The following is a 23,633-nucleotide window of genomic DNA, read 5'->3' as shown; positions in this document are numbered from 1 at the left end:
GCCTGACAGCGAAGCTTAATCTAGGCCAGATTACAGACAGCCTTATTCATTTTTCTGTGTGTGCAAGACCTCGAGGGAAGGCAATTGCTTAAAATATTCTTCAACCAAATGCAACAGATCAAAAACAAATATAAAAAAAAATTAACTTAAACTATGTAATTTATTGTAATTTCTAGATGATTTCTAGGTTATTTCATTTGTGTAAAAAATAAATAAATAAATAAATAAATAAATAAATAAATAAATAATGATAATAAAAATAAATTATTTTAACTCTCAAATATTTTTTAGATGTTTACAAGTTAGAGATTTAGTCAATATACATTTATGTTATAACGTAACAACATTCATTAATACTTTAAATCTTTGTACATTTAATTCTGCTGTGTCTTATTTCTAACTTATTTCGTTACAGCATGGCCTGGTAGATGATGCCAAAGTTAAGCCTCGGGGATGAAATTTGGTTTAGAGATAGATTCAGTAGTTGGAAAGAATGTTCAACTAATATAATACATTTCAATTAATGGCATAATTTGATTCAGTTTTAAACCTTACACAGAATATGCTGATAAAAACAAGCATGAGGACCCATTTGAAAACATCAAGTTAATTGATGCAATTAATTCAGACAATTATTCATGACAGTGCCAAAGTTTGTTCGTTCTTTTAATTGTTCAATTGTCCATTCGTTCGTTCATTCGTTCATTGCTTTTGATCATGTATTTAATACACACTGCATAATGTATAATTTGACAGCCAACAATAGACAGGATTCTCTTCACACTGTACAATTATTATCATTCTTGAGATTTTTTATTTCTGTATATAAAGTCACAACTAAAACGACTGAAAACACAACTGAAACATTTATCAATGTATATCCTGCTTGTTCAATACCTAGAATTTGTTTTTGTACAAGTCTTTGCATTGATCCCGTGGGCCAGTATGATCACCGTACTGAACTGAATTAAACTTAAACTCTGAAAACTGGTCTGAGAGTTTAAATTTAAAAGGACTTCTATGTTAAGCTGCTTTGACATAATCTACATTGTAAAAGCGCTATAGAAATAAACATGAGTTGAATTGAATTGAACTGAATTGAAGTATTGAATTGTTGAAGTTTTTTCATCGCCGCTGTCGCCTCTGGCTTGCATGGTTCGGAATCTGTAGAGCTGCGCATCGATGGATTTGCTCTTCAGTGTTTGGACTCTTTGTAGTGACTAAAATCACACTGAACTGAGCTAAACTGAACTGAACTTAAACTCTGAAAACTGAACTACACTGTTTCAATTGATCTTCTATATGAAGCTGCTTTAACATAATCTACATTTTAAAAGCCCTTTACAAATAAAGGTGAATTGAACTGAAGTATAAATTTGTCCCTAAAAATGTTATTTTAGAGATTACACTACATTTTAGGTCTGCACAATATTGGAAAAATATGACATTGTGATAATTTGTTTTACTGTAATATAGAGTACATTGCAATATAAACACAATTTTGGCAGATGACTTTATTATAGCTATTATAGAATGAAATCTTTCATTTAGATTGTTTGAAATAATCTTGAAGCAGAGTGAATCAAAGAAACTGCAAGCTTAAATAAATAAGATAGACCAAAAATAAAAGTGAAATAAGTAGTCAGATATCCAGGTATTATCACAATATTTTTGCCCCCAATAATGATAATGATGATAGATCCAATGATAGATCAGAAAATCATCCACAATATATCATGATATTTGTAAATGAAGGGGGGAAATGCATTAAAGTTGTATTTCTTTCATTAACAGCATGAATGTTTTGTGAAATTGCAACATTGATGTGTTTTCGATCCGCTATTACGATACTTGGCCACTTCAATAACACATTTGTCCTTCAAAATGTTCTTTTAGAGATTACACTACATCATGACATTGAGATAATTTATTTTACTGTGATATACAGTATATTGCGATATGAACATAATTTTGGCAGATGACTTGAATAGCCTTATTTAAAATAATATCATTAATTTAGATTAATTAGGATAATCTTGTAGCGGAGCAAATGAAATAAATTGCATGCCTAATTAAATAAGATAGACCAAAAATAAAACTGAAATAAGTAGACAGATATTCAGGTAGAGTAATATACGATACGATATTATCATGATATTTTTGCCCCTGATAATGATAATGACGATGTCGACAATGGTAGAGAAAACCATCGACAATATATTTGTAAATGAAGTTGGAAAACGGATCAAAGTTGTTCTTCTTTCATTAACAGCACGTATGTTTTGTGAAATTGCAACATTGATGTATATTCGATCCACCATTACAATACTTGGCTTATTCAAAACTGTATCGTAGGGGCGGAAATATCACGATAAATCAGCATATCGAAATTTTGTCTAACCTCTAAATTATTGAATACTCGAATGCAATGTAAAATGCAAAATAACACCGTACATTCTTCATTGCTGATCAACTATATTCAGAGTTCCACATTGCAGATCCGATGTAACTATTGTTAATGCACACATTGCGATATCAATTCTGCAACGATACATTGTGCAGCATTTCAATTTCTATTTTATTATAATAAGCAAAAACAGTAATATCATCTTGAGATGAACATTTCAGTGCAAATGAGCGTTTTTTAAATCCCGGCCAAATAACATTAAACAGCAAGCAGCCAGGTTCTTTGTGACAGCCACACACAGACAAACAGGACACCACTGTTTGTGGCCGCTTTGTCTTGTCATAATCGGCAAATCTACAGGACTAACATCCTCCCGCTCGCAGCAGTAAAAGGTTAAAGTTTCTGCTTTTATTGCTTTCCCTCTGTCGCTCGCATTACCGCTCGGGCCCGTTCAGGTGATGGCATGACATTCAAACGTAACGCAGAAGCTCCCGAATTCGTCCGGCTTATTTGTTGCCCGTGTAACCCAGGTTACTAGTGGGTAGTATACAGCAATAGAGCAAATAGAAAAATGAGGAAAAAAACATTGGCAGAATACTCGATTAAATAATATACATTAAAATTATTTACTTATATAAATAATTTATAATAGAGTATTATACCGCATTCAAGGGAATAGTGCTTTAGAATGACATCATCGTGCCTTACACTACAGCAGCAGATCAGCTTTCCAAACAATAACAAATCTCGCTTGTCTGTTAGCTTGTGTTTACCGTTGCTATGGTGATTCAGTGTTCGCAAGGGAAAGCAGAGATGTAAGTTGTTATATTAATAACAGCAGAAAACTATTAGATTTACATCTTTTAATGTTTTAATGCGTATTAACTGTGAAAATTGACCATTAATAAGATGCTGACATGATTTCAATCATATATTTTTAATGAAGGATTGAGAGAAAAAAACAAGATTTGTCTCTGAGAGTGAAATCTGCACACGAGTGCCACCTGGAGTTTTCCTATTTTTTTCGCTTTGATTTTGAATGATTTCCTTGGTGAGTTCATGTTTTTATTAATTATTATTGTTTTCATTATAACATGATTTAAACTAGTGTCGAAAAATGTGTTTTATTAATTAACCATTTGTTTGGTCTAGTAAAAACAAAGTATTATACAGAGTATTATACAAGTGATTGTGTAAAGTTTAAGTGAGAAAGTAAAATGTTGTCATTTGTAAAAAGAAAATGCCAAATAGGAGAGAGAAATAGGAAAAACACAGAAATTCAGCATAGAGAAGCATATACATGGTTATTTACTGTTGCTGTTTATTTAGAAATGTTAAACTAAGATAATGCATACACTGTAAAATGCTAATGGTTTCTTTGGCCTTGTGTTTTCAAGGCCAGGTTTTTTTTTTTGTTTGGTTTTGTTCGTTTGTGCATCTTCTTCTGGTTTTTCATCGGTGAGATGTTCTATTGACGTCAGTTGCTGGATGTGATCTGCTCTGGATTCGAATTAATTGAAGTTTGAACTCTTTTCTGGATTTGGATTGTCTCAACTTCCATCGGCGTGTCTAATTGTGGAGTTGGACTGGCGAGCCTCCCATTGAGTGGATTCTTTGGATACACCTGTTGAAAAGATACAAAGTAAAACCTATTCAGCGTCATGGTAGGAGTGTAAATTTACAACACACTCACAAGTGCAACATCCTGGATCTCTGGAACTGAATTTGCAACCTAGTTGTTTTGCAAAAGAATCTTTTTGAAAGTTTATCACCTTTACTGGACTTTTGGAACATTTTGAAATGTTTTAACTGAATGTTTTATTTTCATTTTTATTTTATTTGTACATTGTTCCTTTAGAGTGTTTATTCGTTGAAATTTTTGAATCTTTATAGAGAGAGGTTAACTGATTTAAGAAGGGAAATCTTGATTATATGTTAAATAATAATACAATTTTAATATTGTATTATTAACTTACACTTGCAAACCTTTAATATAGTACTGTTATTAGCATATTAATATTATATTATTGTTATAATAGTAACCAAAATATAATATTAGCCTTAACAATAGAAAAACAGAAAAACAACAATATTAACTTACCTTATTAGTGATATAGCCTGTGAAGAAAGAGAAGTGTTATTAGAGAGTGTAAATAAGATTGAGGTCATTAGATAAGTGTGAAAAAACCTAGAATTTGTTTTATTTATTTATTTTTATTTATTTATTTATTTTATATTTCTGTGAACATTTTACAATACAATCTTTTAATATTCTTACCTCTGTGTCCGAGTCCTTCACTGTTGTTGTATCTTCTCTCTCTTAGGAGGAATTTAGACTTCTGAGCATCTGGTCCATTGATTAAATCTTATAATACATTTGTCTACCGAGGGTTACATACCAAAAAGTGGCGAGAGCCAGCCAGGAGAGAGATTGCAACAACAGTGTATAATTACAGTATTCGAGTTCACTATAAATATTACAAATCGGAGAGAACTTTAACGTCATGGATATCATAGAAAAAGAGAATGTAAATATCTCAAAAGCAGTAATTGTGGGTGGAATGACACTGACTGAGGCAGACTCAGATTTAGAGTCATGGCTTTTAAGATATGGTAGTATTAACCGACATCTTCTCATTGATGACCCTGACTGTGAGTTTCATCGACATGCTATCATAGAGTTTACACATAACTCCGTGATGAAAACATTGATGCCTCTTTTGCCTTTAACTGTAGTTAGTATGTCAAACCCAAGTACCACTTTTATGGTACGTGCTTTAAGCTGCGTCTACCCCCATATTGCTAGTGATAGTGCTACTAATGGATATCTGGAGGAATTGCAAAACATTGCTAGTTTTAGTGGGAAATCCATTGAGGAAGTACTCCAAACAGAGTTACTGAAAATTAAATTTGGTCCTTCTCATGCTGAGTCACTACCTGTTTTGGATAAAAAGCTTGAATTTCCAAATGTAGCACGTTCTCAAATACTTGATCGTAGCACAGTCAGTTCACCAAATAGACTGCTGTCTCCAGTCATATCACAAAGTATGATTACTGAACAAACAGCTTTTCCTTCATCCAGAATTTCACCATTTCATGAAGTTGAATCAACAAATTCAAAAAACCTGCCCAAGGAAAACCTTAACCATAGAAGTACTAAACCCACAGTAACAGTGTCATCCCATCCAGCACTTACCATGGATATAATTGATCCTCCTAGCGTGCAAAAGGTTGTAGTTGAGCACATTGTCCGCACAAATGAGACAGCTCCAATGCACCATACCTCTTTTCGCCTCCGATCTTTCTCTGGAAAAATTCCTAGACCTGTTAATGAGCCAGATTTTGACACTTGGCGTGCCAGTGTTGATCTCCTACTGACAGATCCTTCTATATCTGACTTAAATCGAGCCAGAAAAATCATAGACAGTCTGCTTCCCCCTGCTGCAGATATTGTTAAACATGTCTCCCCTAACAGTTTACCTGCAGTATATCTGGAATTGCTGGAGTCTGTATATGGCTCTGTAGAAGACGGAGATGAGTTATTAGCCAGATTTATGAATAGCTTCCAAAACAATGGTGAGAAGCCTTCAACTTACCTGCACAGATTACAAGTACTCTTAAGCACAGCTATTCGACGAGGTGGGATATTTGAAGAAGAGAGAAACCGATATCTTTTAAAGCAGTTTTGTCGCGGCTGTTGGGACAGTTCCCTCATTACTGACCTTCAATTAGAAAGGAGAAAAGCCACTCCTCCTTCATTTGCAGAATTAGTAGTTCTCATCCGTACAGAAGAAGATAAAAATGCCTCTAAAGAAGAAAGAATGAGAAAACATTTAGGGCTAAATAAACACTATCCTGCCCCCTCGAAATTCAGACTGTCAGCTCACCAGATATCTGCCCACCAATGTGAAACGCAGGATGATCAAACTGACACACCTCTCGCAAAGCAAGTGTGTGAACTCCAAACTCAAGTTGTTGCACTGCAAAACCATTCAAGCCAGAAAGAAAAGAAAAAAAATGCAAAACCAGATGAAGTGAGTGAGCTGAGAAATGTTGTCACTGAGTTACAAGCACAGATTACAGCCATGCAAACTACAGCCACTCCAAAAATTAAAAGTGATGTAGAAGCAACTGAAATTGCTGACTTAAAGAGACAGATTGCTGATTTAAAGGTTCAACTGACTGCCCCTGATATGTATAGAAACCGCACCAGAAACTTGCTGCCTGAACCTAGAGCAACAGATTGTTACAGAGCTAGTAAACTATCTGAAAGTAGACCTCGTCCGGGGTATTGTTTTAGATGTGCGGAAGATGGTCATCTTGCCAGCAGCTGTAGTAATGCTCCTGACCCTACTAAAGTTGCTGAGAAAAAACGGAAGTTAAGGGAGCGACAAGCCCAGTGGGATACCCAACAAGTAGCAATCATGAATCCTTTAAACTGAGGACGGTCTCTGTAGAGGGGCATACAGAGACTAAGAGAAATAATAATTGCCCTGAGAAACGTAAACAATTGTTCAACCAAAATGCGTGTGACGCACCCCCTTTGAGAAATTTACCAAGAGGATTAGTGGGAGTGAAGTGTACTGCCCAAATAACTGTTGGTAATAAAAGAGTTTCCTGCCTTCTGGACACAGGGTCCCAAGTAACTACTGTTCCCTGGTCATTTTATCAAGAGAATTTATCAAATTGTCCACTTAAATCATTGGACAACTTGCTGGAAGTGGAAGGGGCAAATGGTCAAACAGTGCCTTATCTTGGATATGTGGAATTGACTCTTAAGTTTCCCAGAGAGTTCCTTGGAACAGAGACAGAAGTGCCCACTTTAGCCCTGGTAGTCCCAGATTTGATGAACACTCCCCAAGTTCTAATTGGCACAAATTCATTAGATGCTCTTTACAGTAACTATGTCCAACAATCTGCTTCCTTTCCTCAATCTAACTTCCATGGTTACCGTGCAGTGCAAAAAGTTTTAGAAGCAAGATACAAACAAGCAAGTGCTGATGTAGTGGGCTGTATCAAATTCAAGGGACATGTTCCAGAGGTAGTACCTGCAGGATGTACAGTGGTTCTTGATGGACATGTTCTAGTTAATTGTCCTCACGTAGGAAAATGTGTAGCTCTAGAGTCACCAACTTCACCCGCTTTACCTGGTGGTTTGCTAGTTGCCAGCTGTTTGCATTCCTTACCCAGCAAAAGGCATCAACAGTTACCAGTTGTGTTACGGAATGAAACTCAGACCGACATTACCATCTATCCCAGAACTATAATTGCTGAATTGCGGGCAGTCCAAGAAGTAATAAAGAGTGGGCCAGTAAATTCCAGCACTGTCAATAAAGAACTTTCTGCTTGTTCCAATCTCAAATTTGACTTTGAAAATTCCCCATTGACACCTGAATGGAAGAAACGAATAATGGATCAATTAAATTCCATGCCTGAAGTCTTCGCCTTGCATGACTTAGATTATGGACATACAAACAAAGTCACTCACCGAATAAAGCTTAATGATGAGACTCCTTTCAAACACAGACCTCGACCCATACATCCTCAGGACATTGATGCAGTACGAAAACATTTGCAAGACTTGTTAGCAGCTGGAATTATCCGAGAGTCAGAATCCCCCTTTGCCTCCCCCATAGTAGTTGTAAGAAAGAAAGACAATTCTGTACGTCTTTGCATTGACTTCAGAAAGCTGAACTCACAAACCATTAAAGATGCCTATGCCCTGCCTAATCTGGAAGAGGTCTTTTCAGCACTAACTGGTTCGAAATGGTTCTCTGTCCTTGACTTAAAATCAGGATATTATCAGATTGAGATGGAGGAAGCTGACAAAAGTAAAACTGCCTTTGTGTGTCCCTTGGGGTTCTGGGAGTTCAATAGGATGCCCCAAGGCATTACCAATGCCCCAAGTACGTTTCAAAGGCTGATGGAAAGATGCATGGGTGACTTGAATAGGAAAGAGGTATTGGTCTTCATCGATGATCTGATCATTTTCTCTGAAAGTTTAGAAGAGCATGAATCAAGGCTGATGCACGTTTTGAAAAGGCTCAAAGAATATGGACTGAAGCTATCGCCTGAAAAGTGCAAGTTTTTCCAGACTTCTGTTCGATACCTTGGTCATATTGTATCAGAAAATGGAGTGGAGACTGATCCAGTGAAAATCGAGGCCCTAAAAACCTGGCCAAGACCAAGAAATCTCAAAGAATTAAGATCTTTTCTGGGATTTTCTGGATACTATAGGAGGTTCATTCAGGATTATTCCAAAATAATCAAACCCCTTAATGACCTTACAATAGGGTATCCACCTCTTCAAAAACGTCACCTACAAGAGAACAAGAATAAGCAATATCTGGACCCCAAAAAGGAATTCGGAGACAGATGGAATCAGCCCTGTCAACAGGCCTTTGACATGATTATTGAGAAACTCACCTCTGCACCTGTTCTGGGATTTGCAGACCCAAAGCTTCCTTATGTTCTGCATACTGACGCCAGTACCACTGGGCTTGGGGCAGCCTTATACCAGAAACAAGAGGGACAAATGCGAGTCATTGCTTTTGCAAGCAGAGGGTTGACAAGAAGTGAAAGCCGGTATCCAGCTCACAAGCTAGAATTTCTAGCTCTTAAATGGGCAGTCACATCTAAATTCAGTGACTATTTGTATGGAACAGAATTTGTGGTCGTAACTGATAGCAACCCTTTAACTTACATTCTGACATCTGCAAAGCTTGATGCTACCAGTTATCGCTGGTTGTCAAGTCTGTCCACTTACAATTTCAAGCTCCAGTATAGGGCTGGAAGTCAAAACTGTGATGCAGATGGCCTTTCAAGACGACCACATGGTGAGCTTTTAGATGACCCTGCATCTCAGAAAGAGAGAGAGAGAATTAAACAGTTTACCCTTCATCATTTGGATGAATTTGGAGTTGAAGATTCTCTTATCCTCCCAGAGGCCATAAAAGCCATCTGTGATCGACATCAGATTGGAAATTCCTCACATAAATGCAAATTTTCCAACCCTTCCATTGCCCTTGTTGAGTCCTTAGCCCTGCATGCAGATGTATTACCAAATGAGTTTGAACAAGAAAATGAGCATGGTCTTCCAGTCATTCCTTACCTGTCCAACGAAGAGTTAAAGAGACAGCAGAGAATGGATCCTGATCTCAAATTCATTATTGATTGTTTACAGCGGAATGAAAAACCTTCTAGTTCAAAAGACCAGTCGCTTGCTGTTACTCTGTGGATAAGGGAATGGAGCAGATTAGAATTAAGGGATGGATTGCTTTATAGGAAGAAGCAAGATCAGGAAAGCACTCACTATCAATTAGCCTTACCTGTAGCTTTACGTGGAACAGTGTTGAAGAGTCTCCATAATGATATGGGACACATGGGCATGGAGAGGACACTTGACCTTGTCAGAACCAGATTCTTTTGGCCAAAAATGTCATCATCTGTGGAAGAGAAAATTAAGACATGTGAGAGATGTGTACGTAGAAAAGCGTTTCCTGAAAAAGCAGCTGAAATGATGAACATCAAGACTACCAGACCATTGGAGTTGGTCTGTATGGACTTCTTGTCTTTAGAGCCAGATCAGAGTAACACCAAAGATATATTAGTTATTACAGATCACTTCACCAAATATGCAGTGGCAGTGCCTACCAGAAACCAGAAGGCACAGACTGTGGCTAGATGTTTATGGGAAAACTTTCTAGTACATTATGGATTTCCGGAAAGACTGCACAGTGATCAAGGACGAGATTTTGAGTCAAGCCTCATCAAAGAGCTATGTCTCGTCGCAGGTATACACAAAGTGAGAACTACTCCTTACCACCCAAGAGGAAATCCAGTGGAGAGATTCAATAGGACCCTTCTCCAAATGTTGGGTACTCTTGAAAACAAAAAGAAGTCGTGCTGGAAGGAGTTTGTCAAGCCTTTGGTGCATGCCTACAATTGCACTCGAAATGATGTAACAGGATACACTCCCTATGAACTTATGTTTGGTAGACAGCCCAGGCTGCCAGTCGACTTAGCCTTTGGGTTACCTGTGGATCGTTCTACCAAATCCCACTCTCAGTATGTAAAAGATCTGAAAGAAGGTTTAAGAGAGAGCTATGAAATTGCCATCAAAAACTCTGCAAAAGTAGCCCAACGTAATAAGCGCAGATTTGACAAACATGTGGTTGTTTCTACTCTTGACGTGGGAGATAAAGTCCTTGTGCGAAATTTGAGGCTAAGAGGCAAGAACAAACTGGCAGACAAATGGGAACCAGATGTCTATGTAGTTATCCGTAAAGCTGGAGATCTCCCAGTGTATGTAGTCCAGCCTGACGGAAAGACCGGTCCAGTTCGAACTTTACACAGAGACTTACTTCGACCTTGTGGATATTTGTCTGAAAATGAAATTGAAGAAATGAGTCCTCCAAATGTTCAACGTAAGCCCAGAACTAGGTCTAGCTCTGCTCTAGAATATGCTCCCAAAGAACATCAAATGAGTGATCAGTCAGAATCTGAGGATGACTCTCTATATATTAGAAATGCAGGACGCCAGTTGGAATCCATTACAACGACTGTTTTACCTTCATCACAAAGTCCAGTGCTTGTAAGGAACTTACCTGGCATAGAGCCCATTGAACCACTCCCTGTCGTGGTGAACCCTGAAAAAGAAACCTTACCTGATTCCAGACTAGAAGAAGACTTAACAGAAAATCAAAGAGATGATGTCAATGAGAATTTCTTACCTGTGCTGAACCCTGCTGATATTGACCCCAAAGAAATTGAACCTGAAAGAAGTGGAAATAGTGTTGAAGGACAGATCCATAGAAGGGCCCTTGAATTAGATCCTGTTGACGTATCCCATTCTAATGATCAAAATCCACATGTCAAAAATGTTTCAAGTAACCAGCCAATAGTGGATGAAGACCTAGATACAAGTGGCCCTAGACGCTCAAAAAGGCAATGTAGACCTCCTAATAAGCTTGAATATCATAAACTAGGAAATCCCTTGACACTAGTCATTCAGTCCTTACTACAAGGTCTGAGTTCTGCCTTTACCACATCATTAGAAGAACCTATACTCACTAGAGATCAGCCCTTTGTTGTGCCAGACCCTTTTCCAATTGCAGTGACAACCCAACCCCGTACATGCCCGAGGACGTGCCTGAATTCAGGGGGGGAATGTGTAACCCAGGTTACTAGTGGGTAGTATACAGCAATAGAGCAAATAGAAAAATGAGGAAAAAAACATTGGCAGAATACTCGATTAAATAATATACATTAAAATTATTTACTTATATAAATAATTTATAATAGAGTATTATACCGCATTCAAGGGAATAGTGCTTTAGAATGACATCATCGTGCCTTACACTACAGCAGCAGATCAGCTTTCCAAACAATAACAAATCTCGCTTGTCTGTTAGCTTGTGTTTACCGTTGCTATGGTGATTCAGTGTTCGCAAGGGAAAGCAGAGATGTAAGTTGTTATATTAATAACAGCAGAAAACTATTAGATTTACATCTTTTAATGTTTTAATGCGTATTAACTGTGAAAATTGACCATTAATAAGATGCTGACATGATTTCAATCATATATTTTTAATGAAGGATTGAGAGAAAAAAACAAGATTTGTCTCTGAGAGTGAAATCTGCACACGAGTGCCACCTGGAGTTTTCCTATTTTTTTCGCTTTGATTTTGAATGATTTCCTTGGTGAGTTCATGTTTTTATTAATTATTATTGTTTTCATTATAACATGATTTAAACTAGTGTCGAAAAATGTGTTTTATTAATTAACCATTTGTTTGGTCTAGTAAAAACAAAGTATTATACAGAGTATTATACAAGTGATTGTGTAAAGTTTAAGTGAGAAAGTAAAATGTTGTCATTTGTAAAAAGAAAATGCCAAATAGGAGAGAGAAATAGGAAAAACACAGAAATTCAGCATAGAGAAGCATATACATGGTTATTTACTGTTGCTGTTTATTTAGAAATGTTAAACTAAGATAATGCATACACTGTAAAATGCTAATGGTTTCTTTGGCCTTGTGTTTTCAAGGCCAGGTTTTTTTTTTTGTTTGGTTTTGTTCGTTTGTGCATCTTCTTCTGGTTTTTCATCGGTGAGATGTTCTATTGACGTCAGTTGCTGGATGTGATCTGCTCTGGATTCGAATTAATTGAAGTTTGAACTCTTTTCTGGATTTGGATTGTCTCAACTTCCATCGGCGTGTCTAATTGTGGAGTTGGACTGGCGAGCCTCCCATTGAGTGGATTCTTTGGATACACCTGTTGAAAAGATACAAAGTAAAACCTATTCAGCGTCATGGTAGGAGTGTAAATTTACAACACACTCACAAGTGCAACATCCTGGATCTCTGGAACTGAATTTGCAACCTAGTTGTTTTGCAAAAGAATCTTTTTGAAAGTTTATCACCTTTACTGGACTTTTGGAACATTTTGAAATGTTTTAACTGAATGTTTTATTTTCATTTTTATTTTATTTGTACATTGTTCCTTTAGAGTGTTTATTCGTTGAAATTTTTGAATCTTTATAGAGAGAGGTTAACTGATTTAAGAAGGGAAATCTTGATTATATGTTAAATAATAATACAATTTTAATATTGTATTATTAACTTACACTTGCAAACCTTTAATATAGTACTGTTATTAGCATATTAATATTATATTATTGTTATAATAGTAACCAAAATATAATATTAGCCTTAACAATAGAAAAACAGAAAAACAACAATATTAACTTACCTTATTAGTGATATAGCCTGTGAAGAAAGAGAAGTGTTATTAGAGAGTGTAAATAAGATTGAGGTCATTAGATAAGTGTGAAAAAACCTAGAATTTGTTTTATTTATTTATTTTTATTTATTTATTTATTTTATATTTCTGTGAACATTTTACAATACAATCTTTTAATATTCTTACCTCTGTGTCCGAGTCCTTCACTGTTGTTGTATCTTCTCTCTCTTAGGAGGAATTTAGACTTCTGAGCATCTGGTCCATTGATTAAATCTTATAATACATTTGTCTACCGAGGGTTACACCCGCAATGACGGCATCACCCATGGCTATTAAGCTATAATGGTTTGGAAGCTGTAAATGTCACTGTGGCTTTTCATCAAGTACAGGAAGCAGCAACAGCGGGACTGCAAGACACCGAGACTTCCCTCTGATAAGTTGTCTTATTGTTAGCGACGGCGAGGGCAAGATGGATCCCAATAAAAGCCAATGAAGCTTCACGCTGTAATTACTGTACAGCACTGGAATTCTGGGAAGGTTTTCCCTAGGCTTCCACCCCCCTCACTCACTTTTCAAGTGTTGGCAGCAATAAGGTGAGAGAATATTGAGGTGTGCCTCCTGGAAGCCATTTTTAATTACATGTGCTGCAGGGGATTGCTTGGACAAGTTCAGGACAATAATTATTAGAGCACAACGGGATACCTTTTAACCAAGTCACATCGGTTTCGCTGGATTGCATTGTGTCAGAAAGTGCTATTTCATGTTTCTTTGCTTCTTTTCTTTAGGGTCACGTGTGCATTAAACATAAGCAGATGTTTTTAACTTTTTCACAGGGAAGACATTCAAAATGTGGCCATATCTCTGATTTATGGCATTTTTACACTGATTTTTACTTTTTGTGAGGCATTATTATAATGGATAGTAAACCCAAAATATGCTAAAATGCATATTACAAAGGGCTGTTTTCTAACAATATTTTTTCTTGCAGTGAGCCACTTTAGTACAATTTAGGTAACACTTTAAACAGGGTTCATACACATTTTTACTACAAAAATTCCATGACTTTTACTGGACTTTCAAGTCAAATTTCATGACCTATGTTTCATTTTATGTCAATGTATACATTGTAAATCATAAGAAAAACAATGAAATTTAAATTTATTATAGCATATGATAAAACACACAACAATCTCTTTAGTTCTTATTTATTTTTATGTTGTGTAAAATAGATGATGCTTACACAGCACGAATGATTTAAGACAATGTTTTTGGCCAGAAAGAGATGTAAAAACATCTAACCTCCATTCCAGTACAGATGTCTGTCAAACTAACTTTAGATAATGCTAATAGTTTGTTAAAAATTGTTAGTAATAATAGGTGAATCTACTTCTATTATAAAGCTGTGATCACACTGCACTTTTCGCTCCAAGTGCAGGCATGCGAATGCGGCAGACCAGAAACGCAAGCATGTGCAACAATTTTCCCATTTCACTGCATTTGAAAGTTCAAGCTTGGTGAATTCTTGCCTGCGAAATTGCATCATGTGATTGCGTTAGACCAAGAGAAGATTATTTAAAATAAGAAATTTTAAATATGGAGCAATCGCTTACTTTTATTAACATCTAATCATGTTGTTTAATACCACCCCTTTTCACAGTGTCATACCACAGAATTTCGCAAGTACAAGCTCTAGTGTGACCGCAGCTTAAGTCACAAAAACATCTCTTAAATGACTAAATGTAAATGTAATTTCCATGACTTTTCCAAAACTTTGTGGGTTTTTCTGTTTTTCCAAAACTTTTCCAGGCCTGGAAAATACCATGTTAAAATTCCATGACTTTTCCAGGGTTTCCCCAGGGAACCCTCTTAAAAATAACGGTCCATTAGTTGATGTTAGTTATTGTGGTAACAATTTACAACAAGGTTCATTAGTTAATACATTTACTAACATGAACTAATCATGAACAGCACATGTACAGCATTTATTAATCATAATTGAACATTTACTAATGCATTATTAACATCCAAGTCCATGCTAGTTAACATTATTAATGCACCATGAGATAACATGAACTAACAATGAACAACTGTACTTTCATTAACTAACGTTTATTAACATGAATAAATACAGTAGTAGATGTATTGTTCATTGTTTGTTCATGTTAGTAAATGCATTATTTAACATTAACTAATGAACCTTATTTTAAAGTGTTACCGTTAATGTATTTACTCTGTAAAACCTGATGTTTTCTAATCTACAGATATTAAGTTAATATAGCTTCATATTATTTAAAATACCAAATTTTGGCACCAAAACCTAAACAGGTGAGTTTAACTAACTCATTAGGCAGAAAAAGAACCTTTTAACTAAAATGTTAAGTTCTCTAAACTTAACATTTTTAATTCTTAAAATGATTCTAAATGATTCACCTGCATGTCTCTGTTTAAAATGATTGGTTGCTCTTGAAATACTGCCTTGACAACCATGCTGATTGGTCAATATATATGACAAAAGGTGGTCATTTTGCTTGTGATGCTGAATTTTGCTTAAGTGCAGTAGGACAGCGGCACTACCTAATCCCATCAGACTAAATTGATAAACATGCAGGGGTAACATGGTGGCACAGTGGGTAGTGCTGTCACCTCACAGCCAGAAAGTTGCTGGTTCGAGTCCCGGCTGGGTCAGTTGGCATTTCTGTGAGGAGTTTGCATGTTCTCACCGTGTTCGCGTTGGTTTCCTCCGGGTTCTCTGGTTTCCCCCACAAGTCCAAAGACATGCGCTATAGGTGAATTGGGTAATCTAAATTGTCTGTAATGTATGTGTGTATGTCCTGGTCCTCCAGGTTAAGGAATAAGCATTGGGCTAACGACCCACCTCATAAAAATTTGAGGTTATGAAACACCAACATAGTGTGGCTAAATATCAACTTTGATATAAACGGCTCTTGGAGTAAGTAATTAAGTAAAGAATATAAAAGCTGACATTTTTGGAGGTTTAGTCTATTAGCCATTTTAAGTCATCTGTACTTAAACATTTAAGTTATCAGTAATTAAACATTCAATGAAGAGACCACATTTGGTTACTCAAAATAACTGAGGGAATCACTTTCCTCAAATCATTTGAGTAGACTCATATTATTAGGATTTACAGTGTACTAACATCAACAAACAATTAGTAATACAGTAAAACAATTAGTAATCATTCATTCATTCATTTTATTTTCGGCTTAGTCCCTTTATTAATCTGGGGTTGCCACAGCAGAATGTACCGCCAACTTATCCACCACATGTTTTACGCAGCGGATGCCATTCCAGCCAAAACCCATGCACTGGGAAACATTCATACACATTCACACACACACACTCACTACGGTCAATTTTAGCACCCAGTTCACCTGTACCACCAAATTCAACCCTAGCACCCAGAGGAAACCAAGGCGAACATGGGGATAACATGCAAACTCCACACAGAAATACCAACTGAACCAGCTGAGGCTTGAACCAGCAACCTTCTTGCTGTGAGTGCTACCCACTACGCCACCACGTCGTCCTTAGTAATACATTTATTATTCATTCATCGTTGTTAATGTTAATGCAATTTAAGTTAAATAACGTTAGTTGATGTTAACTCAACAGTGCATTAACTAGTACCAACAACCACAATTATGAACTTTAATATTACATTAATTAATCCTGAATATGATTAATAAATGCATTAAAAAGATTATTTAGATTTAGTTAAATGTTAGTAAATACAACATTATAGACCATTATTCCAGCCTCTTCCAGCCTCAACCACGGCGATTGAAGCTCTGCACAAGACTTTTGGCCAGCGGAAAAATTCAAATGGTCGCGCCCAACTGAGTCTGGTTCTCTCAAGGTTTTTTTTCTTCACTCCCATCAGGTGAAGTTTTTTTTCCCTCTCCGCTGTCGCCACTGCCTCGCATGGTTCAGGATTGGTAGAGCTACGCATCGATGAATTTGCTCTTCAGTGTTTGAACTCTCAGTAATGATTAAATCACACTGAACTGAGCTAAACTGAACTGAACTGAACTTAAACACTAAAACCTGAACCACACTGTTCCAGTTACTATGATCATTTATGTGAAGCTGCTTTGACACAATCTACATTGTAAAGCGCTATACAAATAAAGCTAAATTGAATTGAATTGAATTATTCTAAAGTGTTACCAAACTGTGAAGACCAAACTTTAGATTTAATTCATATCCATTATGACTTTACATATCTATTTGCTAATATAGTTTGACTTTTTATTTAATTGTCCTTTTTTTCTTCCCGTTTTTAGCCTCTTCAGTTTAGAAAGACTTCATAATTTATGTAAAACTTTTTTTTTACAATAAATATATAGAGAATTTTTTACTTGACTTCAATGTTTAGACCTTTTTGTTAGAAAGTGTATGCAAATTGGTGCATAGTTAATTAAGAATTCCTCGTGCATTTTTAAAAAACATTTTACAAAACGTTTAATTATAAAAAAAAAGTTTGCAATTCTTATTCAATCAACTGAAGATGTATGTTGATAACTTTTTTTTTTTTTGTTTGTGTCTTGCTTTAAAGAGCTATTTATAACCTAAGAGGTTTTATCTTCAGTAAGAAATGTCTTTTTTCTTTGCCCAGACACTGACTGGGACTGTGATGACACCAGGCCTCTAAGTGTGCCGATGAGGAGAGGACTGTTGCTGATAAGCATGCGGGTCAGTCCTGGGGTCTATCAATGCCACCCACGGCACACCCCTCCAGCCAAGCATGTCCAAAAAAGGGGATTTGCACGGTCAGTCAGACAACCCAGACAGGACAACAAAAGCAATCAGGCATGCCTCACCTCCTGACAAGTCACACAGCAGATAGCACCCAGTCTAGTGTTTAGGTGTGTGGAGGTATTTGTGCCAATTTTATTAAAAATATTCATCAAAACATGAGTCCGAATTGTTTACTTTACCATATTATTTTCACTGACTTCTACATGAACAGAATTTGTCATTAAGAAATAATAAATATAAAGGTGCATCATTTTCAGCTAATGTTTATTTTCAACTTTAAGGCCAATACTCAATAAATTATTAAATACATGCATAAAATGTTTTTAATCACTAATCAATAGCGTGTTTAGGCCAAAATTGTATATATACACACATGTATATAAAATGTGTAATCATTTTCAGATTTGCTAAAGATTCTAATGGCAGTTAGTTGATACAGTATGTTAACCTGAATCCAAAGTCATAATTTAGCCAAAATTTAAAACCCTTCTGTGAATTAAGTGGAATAAATATTGTTTAATTTACTGGCTTTAATACATTAAGCTGATGAAGGTAACAGTAAAATAAGCATACCTCAGATACAGATATTTTGAGCATCTACAGGCTCTTGAATAAACAATAAAATATTATAATATAAATAATGTTTAAAACTATTATGTTTACAGAATAAACAAAAAAATGTTATTATATATATATATATATATATATATATATATATATATAATTATTCAGAATACCTTTATAGTGTAACAGCTATAAAAACAATTTTCAGAATGTTAACTACAGTAGCATTACTTCTATCTATCTATCTATCTATCTATCTATCTATCTATCTATCTATCTATCTATCTATCTATCTATCTATCTATCTATCTATCTATCTATCTATCTATCTATCTATCTATCTATCTATCTATCTTTCTGTCTGTCCATCTATATTTCTGTCCATCCGTCCATCTGTTCATCCATCCATCCATCTGTTTATCCGTCCATCTATCTATCTATCTATCTATCTATCTATCTATCTATCTATCTATCTATCTATCTATCTATCTATCTATCTATCTATCTATCTATCTATCTATCTATCTATCTATCTATCGATCTGTCTGTCTGTCAGTCTGTCTGTCTGTCTGCCTGCCTGCCTGCCTGTCTGTCTGTCTATCCATCTATCTTTCTGTCCATCCGTCCATCTGTTCATCCATCCATCCATCCATCCATCTGTTTATCCGTCTATCTATCTATCTATCTATCTATCTATCTATCTATCTATCTATCTATCTATCTATCTATCTATCTATCTATCTATCTATCTATCTATCTATCTATCTGTCTATCTGTCTGTCTGTCTGTCTGTCTGTCTGTCTGTCTTTCTTTCCATCAGTCTATCTGTTCGTCCGTCCATCCATCCATCTATCAACATTGTATTGTGACTAATAACACTTAAGCGCTAAGCAACAATCTTTGCTGTGAGAATTTATTTGAGCCTTTATATATAGCTGTATTTTTCAATTAGTTTATTTTTGGCATTTTTTTTTTTTGGTTTATTCTGTAAATGTAAAAATAAAATAAAAAATTCAGAGAATAAGCATACAGGAAATAAGCATACGAAAAATTCAACATTGATATACAGTAGCTTACAATTTACTGCTGCTCCAAAAACAAATATAGGCATTACACATGAAATCTATAATAATTTTGCTTATAATATGATATTTGACACACACAACACACTCTTACAAACATACAAAATAAGATTAAGTCACAGCATCAAATGTGCCTCTAGTGAACAAACATGAAGCCAAAGAAAAAAGTCTGCCCTCTGGACCAATAGTAATTTAGCTCAAGTCGGCTGATACCATCAGTGTAAGATCTGTCCAACCAAATCAATAAGGTACATCAAAGCAAAAACGATTTGTGTGCTTTCTAATGAGAAATGAAGCGACAGAAATATGTGCTAGGTTTTTAGCATGCAGAGAAAGGGGGATGTGTGAGAGGGAAAGGAAAGGCTAGATTGTACTGGTAATAAGGCTAAAAGAAAGTAAACACAAGTGGTGGAGGTAATGAGCTTCAGAGGCCGCATGGGAATTCGGTTAGGTGGGCCAACATGCATCTCACCCCTACTTTCCCCAGTTTGCCTCTCTCTCTCTCTCTCTCTTTCTCCCTCCCCCACTTCTCCTGCCTCATGCCATTCCCCTCAACTTCTCCAGTCTCCTCCAATTCTCTAATGAGAAAAAGCTGGTAGGAAAATCCTGGACTGATTCCTATATAAACTTACAGACATCTCACGGAACAGCCCAGGGAGAAAGAGAGAGGTAGAGAGTGTTGAGAAGTTGAAGATTGGCAGGGGAGCGGCCAAGCAAGAACAGTGACAAAAGGTAATACAGAAGAAAAATATATACACAAACTCGCAAAAAGGAGAACATAATAGACCAAGTGCTTTCCAAGACTGAGTCTGACATTTCGATAATAATGGGTGTTTGTCAAACAACCAATTCAGCTTGATTCATTCCTTCTTTCTTTTTTCGCCAGTGTAAACTTAGGTCAAACATACAGACAATTATGATTATTAAATATTCCAAATGAAGTTGATATATATTAACTGCAAATAAAATAATCATCTAAAGAAAGCCACCAAACATGCATATTCCTTTTAAAGATGTACAAAAATAATTATTAATTCACTTAATAATTTCATAACATTATAATTTGAAAACAAATATTTTAGCAACATTTTTTTTTTCATTTTGACCGATTTATTAAAGCCACCAAAGTAGATACAGAACTTGCCTAACCTATGATTTTACGATAAATAGATGTTTTTCAAGAATCAATTATTGTGTATTTGGCATTGGCATGGTAAAATGTGTTTGGACTTAACTATGAACTTGCTTGTAAAAAAAAAAACAAGTGTAAGGATTTGGAGACAAGCAGAGTAAAAACTAAGCAAAATCAATTCAACGGATTCAGAATGTATGCAAAATTATTTATTAATTCACAATGCAGTGAATTGTCACAGCACTATCACTTTCATTTAGTGAATAAAACTAAATACATTTAAATTTGCATAATTACTATTGGTGTAACGGTACACTTATGTCCTGAATCAATATGCAACTCGATACTAAACTCACAATATATTATCCTGATACAGTATACTTAAATATTCAATATAATCAAGATTTTAAATAATAATATTACACTTCAAAAATAATAAAACTTACGGCATAAAATGTTTTTTTGTATTTAAACCAACTTTTTCTAGTGTTAACTTTCATCAGTCATACTGACTAAAATATAAAGTTGAAGTTAATATGAAAAATACCCAATTAAAACCTGATTAACTGAAAATAGATAAAGCAATGACTTCTGGTTATGGCGCAGTGTTGAGTGGACGCAAATACTGATTTAAATCTACTGCTTTAACTCAACAACCGTTGACAGACTGATTTCATTTTAAACACTGAAGCATCTTAACGTTACAAGATACCAAAACCAATCAAAGTGACAGAAACAAAGAAAATAGAAAATAAGATAAAGTAACAAAAATAATTAAAATGACTGTAATATTTTTTCACATAAACACACTGATTAAATTGCTAAATTTTGTATAGACTTGGGGTGGTGGACTTGAATGACTTTGACACAAAGAATTTGACCTGATCTATCCTGATCAGACAGTAGCTATGTTTCCATCCAAAAATGCGAATGAACTTTACTGCAAAACTGGATTGTCGCATAAAAGACGTGCGAAAAAACCTGCGTTTCCATCCAACGAGTCAAAGCGAACAAAATCGTCACTTCCTAATTAACTGGTGTCAAATATCAACAGTAAAAACAGATTTTGCTACAGTAGGAGAAGCTGCATCAATCTTTTCTACATCTAATAAATGACTTGCACCTCAGAAGGCAATCCAGACACGCAGTGAACGCGTGGTGGCGTTTGAAGGTGTCAGACGCGTAGCACAGACACTCTTGATTCTGGAGGTCATTAATAATATTATAACACTAATACAGAAACGGTAAGGCGTTGTAGAATGACTAAAACAACATTTCAGATGTTTTATAATGTGTTTAGCCTGCTGTTTTATCCATTCACACACTATTTCATCATCACATGATCTCTTGTAACAGAATCACATGACTTTCTTATCTTTTCTTATCAAATAAAAAGTTTATCCTACTCAGTTATGTGCATATGTTTTTTATGCGCATTTTCAAAATGTATGCGCATCTTGGCGTTTCCATCAACCGTTTTTTGTGCACATATCCAAAATGCGCATAAAAATAGGTGTATGGAAATATAGCTAGTGATGACATCAGAACTATCCCTAATTCTGAACTTGAATTATTAATTATGTTAGACTCACATGCTTGCACTCTGTCATTGACTACATGCAGTATAAATAGAACCTTTTCACTGGTAAAATCAGACATTTGTCATTATCACATTCAACTTTACAAGGGCTATGGTGTAGCTACACTGTATGTGGTTATTCTCGCGCAGAAAACTCACACTGTGAATATAGGCATTCGTTGGATCCAAACAAAAGCAGCACATACAACTCTTAAAAACCATATAAAACACTCATAGCAAGCATATCTCTAAAATGTGATGTATGGTGATTTAAAATATGCTCATTTTCACTTTGTGGAGTGTTGCTTCAGCCAGTGCCACTCAAGTCACTGGGTGTCATCATTTTGAGATTCAAAACAACATATGCATGCCATTTATAATTACTACCTGCATGGCTCCTGACAATACACTAATGTCTTATGAAGCAAACAATTAATCTATGCAACACACTGGACATTATTTGCAACTTTTTACCACTTTTACGTTTTTCACAACCTAGGCAAACTAAAAATAATAAGTTAAACTTAATATGAAAAAAAGATGAATACCTGATTAAAACCTGAATAACTAATAGAAATTAGATAAAGAACCAAAATAATTAAAATGACTTTTTATGACTTTATATTTTTTCACATACTGTATAGACTTATACTGCTGGTTAAATTGTTAAATTGTGTATAGACTTGTGGCGGTATACTTAAATAGACTTCGACACAAAGAATTTGTCTGGATCCTCAAGGTACAAGACAGTGATGACATCAGAACTATACCTAATTCTGAAGATGAACTATTATGTTAGACTCACATGCTTGTACTCTGTCATTGACTACATACTACAATCTCCAACCAGTGCCACTCAAGTCACTGGATGTCATCACTTTGAGATTTTCAAAACGTATGCATGCAAATCATAACTACTACATGCATGGCCCCTGACAATACACTTAGGTATTATGAAGCAAACAATCAATCTGTGCAACACACTGGACATTATTTACAACATTTCCACATGTAGGCAAATGGTTCTGAGAATATATACTCAAGGATTAATGGCATAGTGGCATATTCACTGATGCATCTTCTCTTTGTTTGGTATACAGACCCAAGTGTCAACTCGCATGTGATTTTGAACAGATACATCATTATGCAATAATGTCAAATTGGGTCAATTACACAATACAATACGCTGACTCTGAGAAAAAAAACAAGCTAATAATAGTCAATCATATTGTTTACATCTTTATATCACAGTTTCTCAATATGTATCAAACAGCCCTTATAAATACCTTATTTTGCATTCAAATGCAAACAAATCCACATGGACTGACTGCTTATTAACAAAAC

General features: G+C 35.5%; 2 protein-coding genes and 2 long non-coding RNA genes across 5 annotated transcripts in view; 2 read left to right on the top strand and 2 right to left on the bottom strand.

Annotated features, from left to right (window-relative positions):
- The window catches only part of cacna1g (calcium channel, voltage-dependent, T type, alpha 1G subunit), a 403,764-nt gene that overhangs the window by 368,751 nt on the left and 11,380 nt on the right, over positions 1 to 23,633 (bottom strand). The window lies entirely within an intron of this gene.
- LOC137491163 (uncharacterized) lies at positions 3,188 to 6,849 on the top strand. Of its 2 annotated transcripts, XM_073917930.1 has the most exons (3): positions 3,188 to 3,222; positions 3,354 to 3,458; positions 3,805 to 6,849. In XM_073917930.1, the coding sequence occupies exon 3, from the start codon at positions 4,912 to 4,914 to the stop codon at positions 6,847 to 6,849; it is 1,938 nt and encodes a 645-aa protein (XP_073774031.1). In that variant the 5' UTR covers positions 3,188 to 3,222; positions 3,354 to 3,458; positions 3,805 to 4,911. The 2 variants fall into 2 exon arrangements, with proteins under 2 accessions (XP_073774031.1, XP_073774030.1); XM_073917929.1 differs by having other exon boundaries at positions 3,198 to 3,458.
- On the top strand, positions 11,839 to 13,335 carry LOC141376716 (uncharacterized). The gene is made up of 3 exons (XR_012387712.1): positions 11,839 to 11,873; positions 12,005 to 12,109; positions 12,456 to 13,335. It is a non-coding gene; the product is annotated as an uncharacterized lncRNA (long non-coding RNA).
- On the bottom strand, positions 12,358 to 14,090 carry LOC141376715 (uncharacterized). The gene is made up of 2 exons (XR_012387711.1): positions 13,160 to 14,090; positions 12,358 to 12,682 (listed from the first exon to the last, which is right to left on the bottom strand). It is a non-coding gene; the product is annotated as an uncharacterized lncRNA (long non-coding RNA).

This window comes from Danio rerio, chromosome 12 (assembly GCF_049306965.1).
Source record: "Danio rerio strain Tuebingen ecotype United States chromosome 12, GRCz12tu, whole genome shotgun sequence".
NCBI lineage: Eukaryota > Metazoa > Chordata > Actinopteri > Cypriniformes > Danionidae > Danio > Danio rerio.
The sequence above is the reverse complement of the archived record's forward strand: the minus strand, read 5'-3'. Positions and strand labels throughout refer to the sequence as shown.

Excerpts from the sequence above, each read along its gene's own strand:
- LOC137491163 (XM_073917930.1), top strand. The coding sequence starts at position 4,912 with ATGGATATCATAGAAAAAGAGAATGTAAATATCTCAAAAGCAGTAATT.